The sequence below is a fragment of the Echinops telfairi genome, unplaced genomic scaffold (assembly GCF_000313985.2).
Source record: "Echinops telfairi isolate 266 unplaced genomic scaffold, ASM31398v2 ScPeMD7_60;HRSCAF=208, whole genome shotgun sequence".
Lineage (NCBI taxonomy): Eukaryota > Metazoa > Chordata > Mammalia > Afrosoricida > Tenrecidae > Echinops > Echinops telfairi.
This window is the reverse complement of record NW_022103958.1, coordinates 37,179,818-37,194,063: the sequence shown is the minus strand read 5'-3', so window position 1 is coordinate 37,194,063 and position 14,246 is coordinate 37,179,818. Positions and strand designations below refer to the sequence as shown.

The following is a 14,246-nucleotide window of genomic DNA, read 5'->3' as shown; positions in this document are numbered from 1 at the left end:
GCCTATCCCGCCAAACTGTTAACCTTTTTTATATTAGTGATTCTTAACTTACTGGTACAGGGGAGGCTATTTACTCCACTTTATGTCATTGGTGATTAATTCATTCATTCAATAATTGTTGGCATTGTCCACTATGTTCAGTATTAAGCTAAAGTGAAAAATGAGGAAGTAAAAGGTGCTACCCTTACGGAATTCAAATGCACTAGGTAATCCGGATTCATTGCCCTACATGATAGTGGTTTTAATGGAAGTCTGTTCCAGCTCTTAGACATTTGGGGGTCCGAAGGAAGCATGCCCCCTTTTGCTGGCAGGAGGCTGCTCCTTTCCTAATGACTTCAGTGACCTAGAAGAAGCTGCACCTTAGGGTCGAGGGACTAGTAACATAGGAGGGGTACCAGCTCACCACCGAAAAAGGAAACCCTAACATAGTGTGATTTTGATATTTATAAAATGTTTAAAATAGTTAGCAAGAAAGCCAGGCCCCTTAAAATTTATATTGTGTAGTTATATTAACTTGTATTTTTATTTAATAAAAAAGTCTAAGTATTTAAGACAGAGTAGAAGTTTTTATAGGTGGAAAAAAAAATCTGTCCCAATAGTTTTGCATCTGTGTTTCTTAGAGACTTCCGTTCTCAGAGACTTCTGCCAGTGGTAGAGGAATCTTTTACCGGATAAGTAATAAGTCTTTCAAGAAAAATGCTTGTTGAGTGAAGTTCTGGACCTCCTACTCTGTTTCAACCCAAAGTGCGCTTTTAAAAATTATTTCCTGTGTTGATATTCTACAAAAATTTTCCTTTGACAAAGGGATGCAAAGAAACAACCAGCACAATAAAATTCAAAATCACTAATCTGATTCACCCTCTTCATTTTTTTTTTTTTAAACATTTTATTAGGGGCTCATACAACTGTTATCCCAATCCATACACACATCAATTGTGTAAAGCGCATTTGTACATCGTTTCTCAAAACATTTTCTCTCCATTTAAACCCCCGACATTAGGTCCTCATTTTTCCCCTCCCTCCCTCTTCATTTTTTTTAAGTGGCTGTTTGAGTTCTTAAAAGGCACAGTATTTGCCTACATAATAATAATATTGCTCATTTATTTAAATAATACTATTATGATTTATCTGCCATTTATTATGAATTAGATATTTTTCACTTAAAATCTCCATAATAATATGATGAGTAGTCAAAACATATTGCTACAAAACCATAGAACCCTATTTTAAACAAAAACATCCAGATGTGAAGCTGTTACTTCTCTACAGATCCTCCATGCAGGACTTCCATCCATCTAGCCCAGTGGCTCTCAGCCTGCCTCATGCCGCGACCTTTTAATAGAGTTCCTCATGTGGTGGTGACCCCCAACCATAAACTTATTTTTGTTGCTATTTCATAACTGTAATTTTGCTACTGTTATGAATCATAATGTAAAATCTGATATGCAGGTTGTATTTTCATTGTCAACAAGTTCAAGATAATTAAAGCATAGAGATTAATCACAAAACAATTTGTGATTATATATTGTGAAATATGTATTTCTAATTACAAATAAATGAAAATTTGTCTTTCAGCAGGGTGTAGCCTGGGTAACAGTCTTCATGCCGGGTACTCGTATGTGGGCGTATCTGCATGTGGGCGGACCTAAGACCATGGGAAATATGTGTTTTCTTAGGCGAGGCCCAAAGGGGTCGTGACCCATAGGTTGAGAACCGCTGGTCTAGTCCTTCCCTGAAAATTCTGTGCTTTGATTTACAGTAGAATGTCAAAATGGCATATTTGGCATGCTTGAGGGACTCCATTTGTGTTGCTTTGAAACGTTCTTTGAGTTTGGGGAGCACAAAAAGAAAGGTCCGAAGGGACGGGATCAGGCCCTAGCGTGGATGGGGCACAGTTTCCCAACGAAATCCGCACCGGGCAACCCTTGCTACCCTCAAAGAATGAGCAGGAGCATTGCCGTGATGGGAAAAACTTTTTCAGCACAACTTTCCTGGCCTTTTCCCCACCAGTGCAGTTTTTAATTTTCTTGAAATGTATTCATAATTAGTCCTTGCGAGCAATCCTGTGTCCTTGGAGAAAAATAATATCAAGATCACTCCCTTACAGTCCTGTAATGTACCTGCCATACTTTCCGAGCTGACCTTTCTTCCTGGAATTCATCTTGGAAGACTTCCCCCCCTTCCTTAACATGTTTGCTCCATCTAAAGACTGCTTGCTATCTTTGGAGGCTGCAATGCCATCCACTGGTTACAAAGCTTCACGGATGCAGGGCGATGTCCACTTGAGTTGTGTTAAAATTTTGATGTTTGCCCTGACTTCAAACTAATTTTATGTCCTGGCAGAGTGTTCTTTTATTTTGGTTGGTTGTTTTTGAAGACCCCCTGACAAGACTCAGACAGGAGGATTACTGAGAGACTTGTCTGAGCTCATCTACTGATCTTAGAGACATGTTTAAAAGCATTGTGCTTGGAATAAGCCCTACAAGTCTAAACTGGAATATTACTAGTAATACTAGTATCATTTCCCTATTTTTTACATGAAAAAAAAGGCTGGAAAAAGCTAAGTAATTTTTCCAGTGTTACACACTGAATTATTAAGTCAGGCTCAGTCAGAATTTAAAATCAGAGAGGTCAACTTCTAAGACATGTGTTTTCAACTCTATCATGATTCCCTTTCATAATTAGAGCCAAGTTCTCCTTAGTTCCTTAAGTGTCCTTTTTTGAGAAAGGAATATAATTTACCTCTAACTCTCACATGACATTCATATTAGATATATCAATGTGTATTATGCATTATATATAAAATGATTCTGCGGTAATCACAACATTGAAATCCACAGTTTATTTAGTTTCTAAAGAGTTCTGCTTCCACGGAAACAAAATGATGCGTCAAATAGGAAATGTAATCAGCATGGTAGTGGCACGTGTTATTGACTGATTTGAAGACACATTTGCTGACATACCATTTGCACAGGAAACAATCTTAAGATGATTGGGTGAAATCCTGTGTGCCTCAGAGCCTAAAATAATCATCTTTTTTTCAAAACAGGCCAATGACGTAAATAGCAATGGGATAGAATGGAGTAATGAAAATGATCGCCTCTTGGTGTGCCAGCTATGCATCAAGCTGGCAGATATAAACGGCCCAGCAAAAACTCGGGACTTGCATTTGAAGTGGACAGAAGGCATAGTGAATGAATTCTATGAGCAGGTAAGTTACCATGTGAGATAGTTCAGCTTTTAAAGATGCTGTCACATGAAAAGTACTCTCTAAGATTTGGACATTAATTGCTTGAGATGAAGTACTTGAAATCTGAATTGCTTTGGCCAAAAGGAGTTAGTGATTGCGTTTGCTCTGGTTCTTAGCATCGTGTCAGCTTATTGCTTGAAGTGAGTGGGTGAGTGTACTGTTGCGTTTAGGAGTGATGGTAGACTACATTATGTCTCTTTTAACCCTGAAAGTATATTATCTAGAATAATTTCCATATGAAGTGTTTTAAAAAAATGATTTAGGGTATGTGCAGAATATATTTAAATAATAGCAACTCATTTTTGCTTTCTGATAGAGAAAGACTAAATACCTGGCATAGAAATATTAACAGGGCAGAAATCCAGACAGGAAAAAAAAAAGAGAAATCAGAGGCCTGGAAACAGAGACAGAGACAGAGTAGATATTTAGTGGTTTTCAGAGATATAAACATGCTCTTTTCTTAATGTAAAAAACCCTAAAATTTTCAGTACCTGTACAATTCCCACCCCCCTTAATTTTAAGGTTCACTACAATGTAAAGTACACAATTTCCTCAAGCGCCTCTTAAATTGTTAAGTCAGAAATATCAAAGATACTTCTTGACCTTGGACTTGGGATCACTTGTTGGCAATATTAAGATTGCTAGCAAGTGAGGCCATTGCAACAGAGTTTTCTTTTCATGAAAAGTTGCTACTTGTCCTGAGTAGGAATGGTGAAATTGTGCCTACATAATCATATATATAATCCCCTAGATTGTATTGAACAACCAGTAAATGTATGATCTCTTTCATTCACCTTAGCGCAACACAATTATCTATACTTTGGTGTTCACAAGTTACCCAATACCATATTGTATCATCATGGAAACATAAAAGTTTCTCAAGGTGATTAAGGCCCAAAGTCAGGTTTTGAACCCACGTCTGGCTGACTTCTAGGTGTGCTCTTTAGAACTCTAGGAGCCACAGTGGGGATATCAATAGGCAGGCGGCAGGCTTTTGGGACTCTGGGCCTAAAATTCTCCCTTCAATCACAGTAGCTTTTCTTCGACCTTTTGTAAGTATTGGCTCTCCTGATTTAGATTCATTAAGTTAACGTGTCAGCAAAAGCAGGAGGAGTAATTTGAAATGCACTTGCAAAATTCAACTCTGCACATTTGAATTACAACCAGAGCTACGAGAAAAAAAAAATTTATTTTAACTTATTTCATCTTCCATCAGGAGAAAGAGAAATTATAGTTTGCATGACAGAGTTTTGTAGGTGGGTGCAGAATGTGAGACTAGCCTTGTTTAGGATTTCTCAAACACTGGGGATGTCTTATAGTTGAAGTGACAGAGTAGGTGTTCGGTAAGGCTTCTTGGTAGTTTGATGTAGGCTTTGTCAACTCAAACACCCAAGATAATTTTAACAGCTTAGTTGTGCTTCCATCAGTTACACTTTTTCTCTTCTTGCTAACATGATCAGGGAGATGAAGAAGCAAGTCTTGGACTACCCATCAGCCCCTTCATGGATCGTTCCTCACCTCAACTAGCAAAACTCCAAGAATCTTTCATCACCCACATAGTGGGCCCCCTGTGTAACTCCTATGATGCTGCTGGTCTGCTCCCTGGACAGTGGATTGAAGCAGAGGAGGACGAGGACACAGAAAGTGATGATGAGGAAGAAGATGGTGAAGAATTAGATACAGAGGATGAAGAAATGGAAGACCGTCTAAATCCTAGTAAGAACACATGGATATTATCATTTCTTTAATGATGTAATTGCAAATGTCCACTTAATTTGGATTTAGATCTTGGTTTCAAGATACAGATTCAGGAGTAGTTTGACTACTTACTAAATGTTCCCATTCAGTAGACTATATTTTGAATAACTGCTGGGTACCATACTACCCTGTCACCCAACAAGCATTCTTATTACATGTCTCTTAGAGTAACATCTCCTGAGCGGTGCTCCTTCTGCATCCCCACCTATCAGTCAGTAAGGCTGTCACTCGTCTGGCAAGTAGGTGGGTCCTTGTATGAGTGCCCATTCACGGCAGCACTCCCCAATACCGAATGAGTCCCTCACCCCTGCCAGGCAGCTGAGGACCACAACCTCCAATGTAGCCCATTCATCTTGCCCTACACACAAATTTGAAAAATGGCTCACTGGGAGAAAACAATACCATGACCCTAGTGGGAAACCAAGCTTGTAGTGTTATGGATTACCAAACCACACTGACCTATTTTCCCGTGAAAGTTCAAATGGGAAAGGCAAACGAGACGTGCTGCCTTTGTCATTGTGGATTCCATCAGATGTTTTAAAGTAAGATTTAAATTGCATCTGTTGGATTTTTTTGCAATTGTGCTTTAAATCAGAACAAATATACAAAGAACCGCCCACTCAAACATTTCGTATTCAAATTTAGCATAGCAGTGTTAATGTTAGGGTGCCATTACTCTCTGTCTACTTAGAAAGGTTGACTGGACTGGCTTTAAAACTTAAACTTAATACAAGCAGTCCCCAGGTTATGAATGGGATTTGTTCGTAATTGTGTCTTTAAGAATTTGGAGGTCAGTGGGATCAGATGCATATGGTTCTTAATTAGCTTGACTTTTGTCCATGAGAAAATAACCCAGAGCCTTTTCAACAATTTAAAAGCTGTATAGGCAGCAAGTGAAGACAATTGTGATGAAGAATTTCTGAGAGTAGGATTTTGGTTCCATTGTTTGCAAATTAGGGTAAATTTACATAACATTAGAGCAGGGCTTCAAACGTGTGTGACTCTCCACCAAGAGAACTTCCTTGTTTTCCTCAGGAGCACTTGGTGGGTTTAAACCACTGACCTTGCAATTAGTAGCTCACCACTCATCTCTCAGTTCTATGAGGGCTCCCACCACTAACTCGATCTCATGCATTGGGTTCCTGTTAAGGGCTCTCTATAACTCTCTCCCAGTCCAGGGCTTTGACCCTTAAATCTCCCCATTCTGGTTGCCTCGGTGAATCCTCCAAATTGTCCGAATTCCAGTCTATTACTATTTTGCTTCAGTGGCCATGCCAGAACCCGTTTGAGTTCCTGCACCAAAGAGTTCATAGGAATTGCTCATACATCAGGCATTTGTAGCCTGTACTTACCAAAACGTTGGTTAACTGAGTCTAATCCTCCAATCCAATACTTAGAACATCCTACAAATGCTGGTTTTAAAATTTGCATTGCCATTATTTATCATCTGACATTTCAGTGCCACTGCCACCACCACCAGCACCCTTCCATTAAACTCGCCTCTCTTTTATTTTATCCATAATACCACCATCTAACAGCCTTGCATTCTGCTTCTTCACGTGTCTGGGTCTTTCCACCAGAACGTGAGTTCTACAAAGGCCTGGATCATTGTGACCATACTGTTCACTCCTAGCACTTCAGTGACTAGATATGCACCTGTAACCGAATAGGCCCTCAGATCTTGGTTGAGTGAATGGTTGAATCATGTTGCTGTGATTAGAAAATGTCTGTTTTAAATCTGACAGAACCACAAAGAAGGAAAGGCAGACGGCGAGTGTTTTGCCAACTAATGCACCACCTCACTGAAAACCATAAGATATGGAAGGACATCATAGAGGAAGAAGAAAAATGTAAAGCTGATGGGAACAAACTGCAGGTGGACAATTCTCCCTTACCTCAAGCAGATGAAATTCAGGTCATTGAAGAAGCCGATGAAGAGGAAGAGCGACAGTGTGAATAAGCAAAGGCACAGTGAAGAAGCCCCCTGCCCCAGGCTGAGCCAGGTGTCCCAAATCACGGCCTCATGTTCACTGTGCAGACGTCGAATGGACTCATTCCTGTGTGGACATGCCTTAATACTGTGAGAGGATCCCTGCTGTGCTGGCAGTTTCCCACTCCAATGCACTTTCACCACCTGGACTAGAGAATTGTTCTTAGAGCTTGGCCTGAGTTGACCCGTGTTCCAGAGCCTTTAATGCCTTCTCTGGGTGATTCATAGTGCTGCTTTGTTGAATAGCAAGCTCTTATTTTTCATGAGCTGGTGGCACACGGCTAAGGACTCAGCTGCTAACCGAAAGGTCAGCAGTTCAGCGGGGAAAGACATGGCAGTCTTGTCTGTTCCAGGAATGTTGGCCTTGGAAACCACCTGGGGCAGTACTACTCTGCCCTCTAGCGTTGCCCTGAGTTGGAATCAATTCAATGGCAATGGGTTGTGTTAGCTTTTTAGTTTTCATGAAGGGTAGCTATAACGCCAACGAACTCAAGTGTCTTACTTCCACCTCCAAGGTGGCCAGAACACTCTGTTGTCACGAAAACAGGATTCATCGGATGTCCAACTGTGTCTTACACCTTGGAATGTTTTTTAAAAGTCCACTGTGCCTATCTAAAAAGGAACCAGTGCTGCCTTCCTGAGGGATCTCGGCTCCATGCATCGCTCTCTCAAGCTAGATTGATTCACGAAGACTGAGTGCCCTTTGTTTTTAACAAAACCCAGGTGCATCAATTTCTGATGCTTTTACTTGCTGTGTATGGGCTATCGTGTGTTTCATTTCCACTCACTGTATTCAGGTTTGCCGTGGCCATCCGAAGTTGGAATTCCAGTCTCGTGGACTTTATGTTCAATGGTAGAATTTTAAAGCTGTTTAGGTTCCACAGTGAAGGGGTTGTGTTCTTTAATCCAAACTATTCTTGTTTTTACTTCTCAGGATTAGTAACTTTAAGCATTTAGTTAAACGCAGTACAGATTTGTTAGGGGAAAACAAGTTCTAATGTTGGTGTTAATCTCTCGTGAAACGTCATTTTCTCTCTTCTTAGATAAGACTAATTAAGCCGAGGATAAAGGAGGTTTCTGCCTTTGGCAATAAGGAAGAACTGGATGAAAGTAAGCCTATCAAAGATCAAGAACAAAAGACAGAGTAAGCTTTACAGCCCATGTCCACTCAGTAAATTAGTGCATGTGGCTGTCTGTAGATCCCTATCGTAGGTGCCACGTGTGGAGTGATTGTAAAACTGACATCCACCTTTCTGTTCATTTCCATCTGCCTCCGACGTTCTCACAGAAACGACTCCCTGACTACTCAGTCCTTCTAAAGCCCAACCGCAAGTCTCGTTTCTGGATCAATAGGGAACTTCCTTAATTTTTACACAGTAAATCTAAGTATTTCAGTAAATCATTTCACACAAAAGAACATAACTAGATAACCACATGATTAAGGTGATTGCAAAGAAAATGGACCATATTTACAATGTGTGTAAATTTGTCAGGGTGTGGATATATCCTTTACTTATGAAAGACATTTGACAATAGAATGAACTGCCAAAATAATAGCAAGATGTTAGGCTAGGGTATTTTCCCTTGTTCATGGAGACCATATCAGAGTATAAACTATTTTGGGATTCATTGTGGTTTTTATATACAGTGAAGCTATTAATTTTCCAAGGTAATTTTTTAAAAGTTTAAAACAGGCAATATCCTACCTACATAGAAGGTTTGGCTTGTCTGAGAGCTAGCAATTAAAGAACTTGGGAAGTGTTGTAATTTTGATCCTACACGGTATCATATTTAATGAATCACTAAACTTTATTTATTAGACACATGAAGTGTTGCATTCCTTCCTGACACTTTAACTACCATTGCCATATCCTTTGTAAACTGATCCTACCATATATTCCTGAGTAATAAAATTTTAATTGAGAATTTAACGAGCTTGAACTTGCCATGTATATATCGTGTTCATATTTCTCCAACGTACTTTTTCGTATCCTACAGAAGTATTTCTCTGCTATTGTGTTCTCTCGTGCAAAATCCATGTAAGTGCATATTTATCAGCTCATACATGTGCACATCTACATAGTGAAATTGAATCCAATTTCCATGCTTTCTATTTTATTGAAATTTGGTATTGGAGGTTCTTTAGATTTTTTTTTTCAAAAGAAGAATGTTTTCACTTTACTGAAGATACTATTAGACTAGAAACTCATTTTTAAATGTTTTAAAGTTATTAAAATTTGAAAAATTATTTAACCCTTGCTAATTTGTTGATGTACATAACAAGAGCTACCCCTAAAAAACTGAAAGGTATCCTTGCAGAAATTCTTAACTCATCGTTTTAATGAATAAATGTGAGACTCTATTAAATATACACAGTCCTAGTAGGTGGAATCTTACTTGAGAATTTGCTGTAAACCATGCAAAAGATCCTATTTTGATTACAGCTGAATTAGATATTTTATTCTAACAATTTTTCACCAGACTGTGCACTTTAAGTCACTGATCTTGGAAATCATCTTTCCGTGCTCTGTATCTGTGTGTCTGGTGAGACATGTTTTCCCATAAAAACACACTTTGCAGAGTTCTTTCACGATTTGAAGGCCTGGTTCTTTTATTTCCATCACTAACCTTGCTGGTGCTCTTGGTTTCTGTACTTGTTTTTATAAGAATTCTGGTAATACTTAAATAATCAGACATATCCTCTGTTTCTCTAGATTGCATTATCTCACAGAAACGGACTTCATATAAAAGATGAACATGCCCAACTCTGGTTCCTTTACTATGTAACTAAGAGGCTAATCTGACTGTCTCACGAGGGTTTGTGTTGGGGCAGGAAGGTGGGTAAGAGTTGTAGTTGGAGCAGGAAAGAAAGGTTTCTCAGGAGAAGGTAATTTTTAAGCTGAAAACTGGAAAATTGGAATTTTCTTAGCAGTCCTTGCTTGTACAGAGACTAGTGATACATGTAGAGGAAACATCCACATGGAGAGGAACCAAGAAAGACTTCAGGTGGCTGGAACACAGAGTGCGAGGAGGAGCAGTAGCGCAGAGTCGGTTAATCTAGGGCTTTGTTGTAGAGCACGTCATTTAAACTTCATCCAAAAGGAAAGGAAAAATAGATGAGGAATTTTAATCTGGGAGAGTGACATCATGAGGTTCACACTTTATAACGGTCTTTCAACTGGCATACTATGTAAATGGAAGCTCAATACTACACACAGGGAATTGAGAGCTGGAAGCTGTAGCATCAGAGGCACTGGCCACTAACTGGATGTGGTGGAAAGAGAAAACGGATGAGGGTGATTCTCATTTGGGCCCCTGTCACTGACATTGACCAAGACAGACCATATCAGGCAACGAGAAGACTTGGGGTGTGGCAGAGGGTAAGGAGATTGACTCTGTTTGAGGTAAATTGAGGATGAGGATCTTCTGAGACACGCTGGGGCTATAGACTTGGTAGTCAAGAGTCTATATCTAACAATGGAACCTATAGGGTGAAGTCAGATTACACGGTTTCTTTTTTTGTTTTTGTAGAGTAATAAGAGTCAAGTTGAGAACTCTGAAAAAAAACATCAACCCTAGAAGGCAGAGGAAATGGAGTCTTCTTTGTGTGTGATCATTTTATTGGGGGCTCGTACAACTCTTATTACAATCCACACATCCATCGTGTGTCAAGCACATTTGTACATTTGTAAACCTCATAATTCTCAGAACATTTGCTTCCTACTTGTGCCCTTGGTATCAGCTCATTTTCCCCCATCCTCCCTGACTCCCCTCCTACATGAACACTTGATAATTTATTATTATTTTGTCATGTCTTACACTGTCCGTCTCCCTTCACCCACTTTTCTGTTGTCTGTCCTCCAGGGAGGAGCTTATATGTAGATCCTTGTAATCGGTTCCTCCTTTCTCCCTCACCTTCCCGGTATTGCCACTCTCACCACTGGTCCTGAGGGGTTCATCTGTCCTGGATTCCATGTTTCCAGTTCATATCTGTACCAGTATACATCCTCTGGTCTAGCCGGATTTATAAGGTAGAATTGCGACCATGAAAGTGGGGGGAAGGAAGCATTTAAGAACTAGAGGAAAATTGTATGTTTTCTCATTGCTACCCTGCACCTTGACTGACTCGTCTCCTCCCTGTGACCCTTCTGTAATAGGATGTCCAGTTGCCTACAGATGGGCTTTGGGTCCCCACTCTGCACTCCCCCTCATTCACAATGATAGGATTTTTTTGTTCTTTGATGCCTGATACCTGATCCCTTTGACACCTTGTGGTCACACAGGCTGGTGTGCTTCTTCCATGTGGGCTTCGTTGCTTCTCAGCTAGATGGCCGCTTGTTTAGCTTCAAAGCCCAATGTCCATCTGCTAGCTTAATACTAAACCTATAAATATATGCACATAGATCTATTTTCCCATCATCATATATAAATATATTTACAAATGTACATGCCTGTAGTTCGACCTCTATAAATGCCCTTTGCCTCCTAGTTCTTTCCTCTATTTCCTTTTACTTTCCTCTTGTCCCATTATCATGCTCAGCCTTCATTTGGGTTTCAGTATACCTCTCGGTTACATTGCCCTTGATCAAACCTTACCAGGCCTCTTACATCCTCCTCAGCGCCGAATTTGGATCACTTGTTGTTCCCTTATCCCTAGGTTTGTTAACACCCACTTCCTTTCCCCCACCTCCCTCTCTGCCATGTCCCCCGAGAACCATCGGTCCGCTGTTTTCTCCTCCAGATTGTTTATCCTGCCTATCTGATCTAGATAGACCTGCAGAGGTAATAATATGCACAAAAACAAGACAGAGCAAAACAAAGCAATGAAAAAAAACAAAACAACAACAAAATGATAAAAAAATGAAAAGCCTGTAAATAGTTCAAGGTCTGTTTGTTGGCCTTTAGGAGTGTTTTCTGGTCGAGTCTAATGGGCCCCAAAGTCTATTTTTGGTACTCCCTTGGAACTTCCTTGCTCTGATCCCCTTGCTGTTCTGTTCCATGCCCTTAGTGTTTTGCCTCGGTGTGGTGGGGTCAGATCGGGCACAATTCCAACACTATGTCTCCAGTGTTGTCACCAGTAGGGCTATGGGCCAATGAAGGATGTCGTGTCTCATAGTGGGGCTGGCCCTATGGTCCTCTCTGTGCATTGGCTGCTCTGAGCAGGTATATCGTCCTCAAGGCTTGGTGGGTCCTCAAGGATGTGCTCCACTCTCTCTTCCTCTCCCTGCATTTGCTCCGGTGTGCTCTGATCAGACATGTTTCTCTCCCTGAGCTGTAGCTTCAGTGTTGTCTTCTGAAGTAAATTCTTCTAGGGGGAGGGGCCGGCCCCTCAGACCTCTCTACTGGTTCTCTGCTTCATGCCGGCATGTTGCATTCACATCTTGGAGCGCGGGGTTGAAGTCTGGTCCCTCTTTCCCTGTGGAGATATAGACAATACCCTCTCCTTGGGTGGGTTAGTGCCCTGTTCCCCTGCTACCAGAAATGGAGTCTTAATGACAAGTGGCTATAAAGCTTTGAGGAAAAACGAAGGGTAAAATGTGACAGAAGCCAAGCTAACAGTCTTTTAAGAAGAATAGGCAAGAATGTCAAATGTTACCTAAAAGATGAAATAATAAGAGGCCTGAATATGTTTCCATTGCTTTTAGCAACAAGGATGTCATTTCTGTCATTAGCAGAGCAAAGTAGGTCAATATAAATCTTTGTAAAGCATGTCATTTAAACTTCATCCTAAAGGAAAGGTGAAATGAAGAGTTTTAATCTGGGCGGGTGGCATCATTAGGGTCACATTTTAAAAGTATCTTTCAAAAACCATACTATGTTAAATGGAGTGAATTAAATGTTTCTGGAGGGGGTGTACAGTGAATTAAAGAGTAAGGGGGAAAACTCAATGAATGTAAGCTCCCGGCACTATAGTAGATTAGAGAAAGGGCCTTCCCAGGACAGAACACTGAGGTTCATTACTAGCTCATAGAAATATCTCTGAATTAAACAACAAAAGAAGGGCAAGCAGAGCAGGGGCAATAGGGCTACACCACATCTAAACTCAAGGTTAATCAGTGCCGAAACAGAAATATGACCTTAAGTCTTGGGTCTATACCAAGCTGAAGGAGCAGGATCTGAGCGTTCTTAGTTAAGCCAAAGGACCTTCGGGGCCAAAATGACTCCAGGTGAGTACTTCATATAATGCATTATGTTGTTTTTTAAATGAAAATAACCATGCATGATATGGTTAAAGAAATAAAAAATGGAATGACACAAAAAAAGAGCAAACAATAAGAGTGAGTTGTGGTCAATTACATGGCCCTTATAGCCAGGGTCCTTGTATGATACACAGTAGAACCCCGGACCTGACGCTAATCTGTTTTAGAAGGAGCTTTGAGATGCGATGCAGTCGAGTTCCGAATCAATTTTTCCCATAAATAACTGAAAATGGTCCACTCTCGACCACCAAGTTTTTACCCTAACCTTGCCTTTTTATACAAAACATGACACAGAAATTTCAAAGTAAATAAGTTTGGAGTTAAATAATATAATTTAAATAAGAAACACAACATTAAAAAAGATTTTAACAACCACAGTATGGCCCAAACCTTGAGATTGATGAAGATCTGGGTCTATGGGCATGGATGTGGAGAGGAGGGATGGAGAGAGTCACTGTTTGGAAGAGGAATCCCCTTCCAGAAAATCAACTGCTAGCTGCCTTTCAGTTTTTCCCCTTCTTTGCCTTTTTCCACTACGACCTGGCTGGCTTTTTATCACTATGCCATACTACTTCTCAGCTCCATACTTATGTTGTTGTTAGTTGAATTTTAGTTTAAAAAAAAAAATAGACTTTTTGTGCTGTAAATTGTTAAGGGTGTATATTCAGAAATCGTGTTTTTAGTTTAAAAAGATGAACACGTAATACATTCCATTTCCAATCACATTCTCATCTACATTTTCACCCACTTTCCTCGAAATCACCATTTGCCTTAAACTCTCACTGCCATTAGATTCCAGTTTATGGTGACCCTATAGGACAGGATAGAACTGGTCTTAAGACTGCAACTCTTCAAAGGAACAGAAAGGCTCCTCTGGTGGTTTTGAACTGCTGATCTTGCAGACTTTGCCTCAACTCATAACCACTATGCCATTTCAAACGGCTGGCCTTGTGGTTATCAGCCCAACGTGGAGCCACTACATCACCGGGGCGCCATCATTCGTCTCTCCTTGGTCCACTGTTTGTGTTATAATACAAGTACAAATACA

At 40.2% G+C, this 14,246-nt stretch overlaps 1 protein-coding gene across 1 annotated transcript in view; it reads left to right on the top strand.

The window, feature by feature from the left end:
• Window positions 1–8,929, top strand: part of PDE3B (phosphodiesterase 3B) — a gene marked incomplete at its 5' end in the record, with an annotated part of 155,620 nt that extends 146,691 nt beyond the window's left edge. Inside the window, 3 exons of the mRNA XM_004711617.2 lie at window positions 3,050–3,211; window positions 4,711–4,966; window positions 6,754–8,929. Of these exons, the coding sequence (XP_004711674.2) occupies window positions 3,050–3,211; window positions 4,711–4,966; window positions 6,754–6,968 (633 nt within the window). The remainder of the gene's footprint in view (window positions 1–3,049; window positions 3,212–4,710; window positions 4,967–6,753) is intronic.
• Window positions 8,930–14,246: the final 5,317 nt, after the last annotated feature.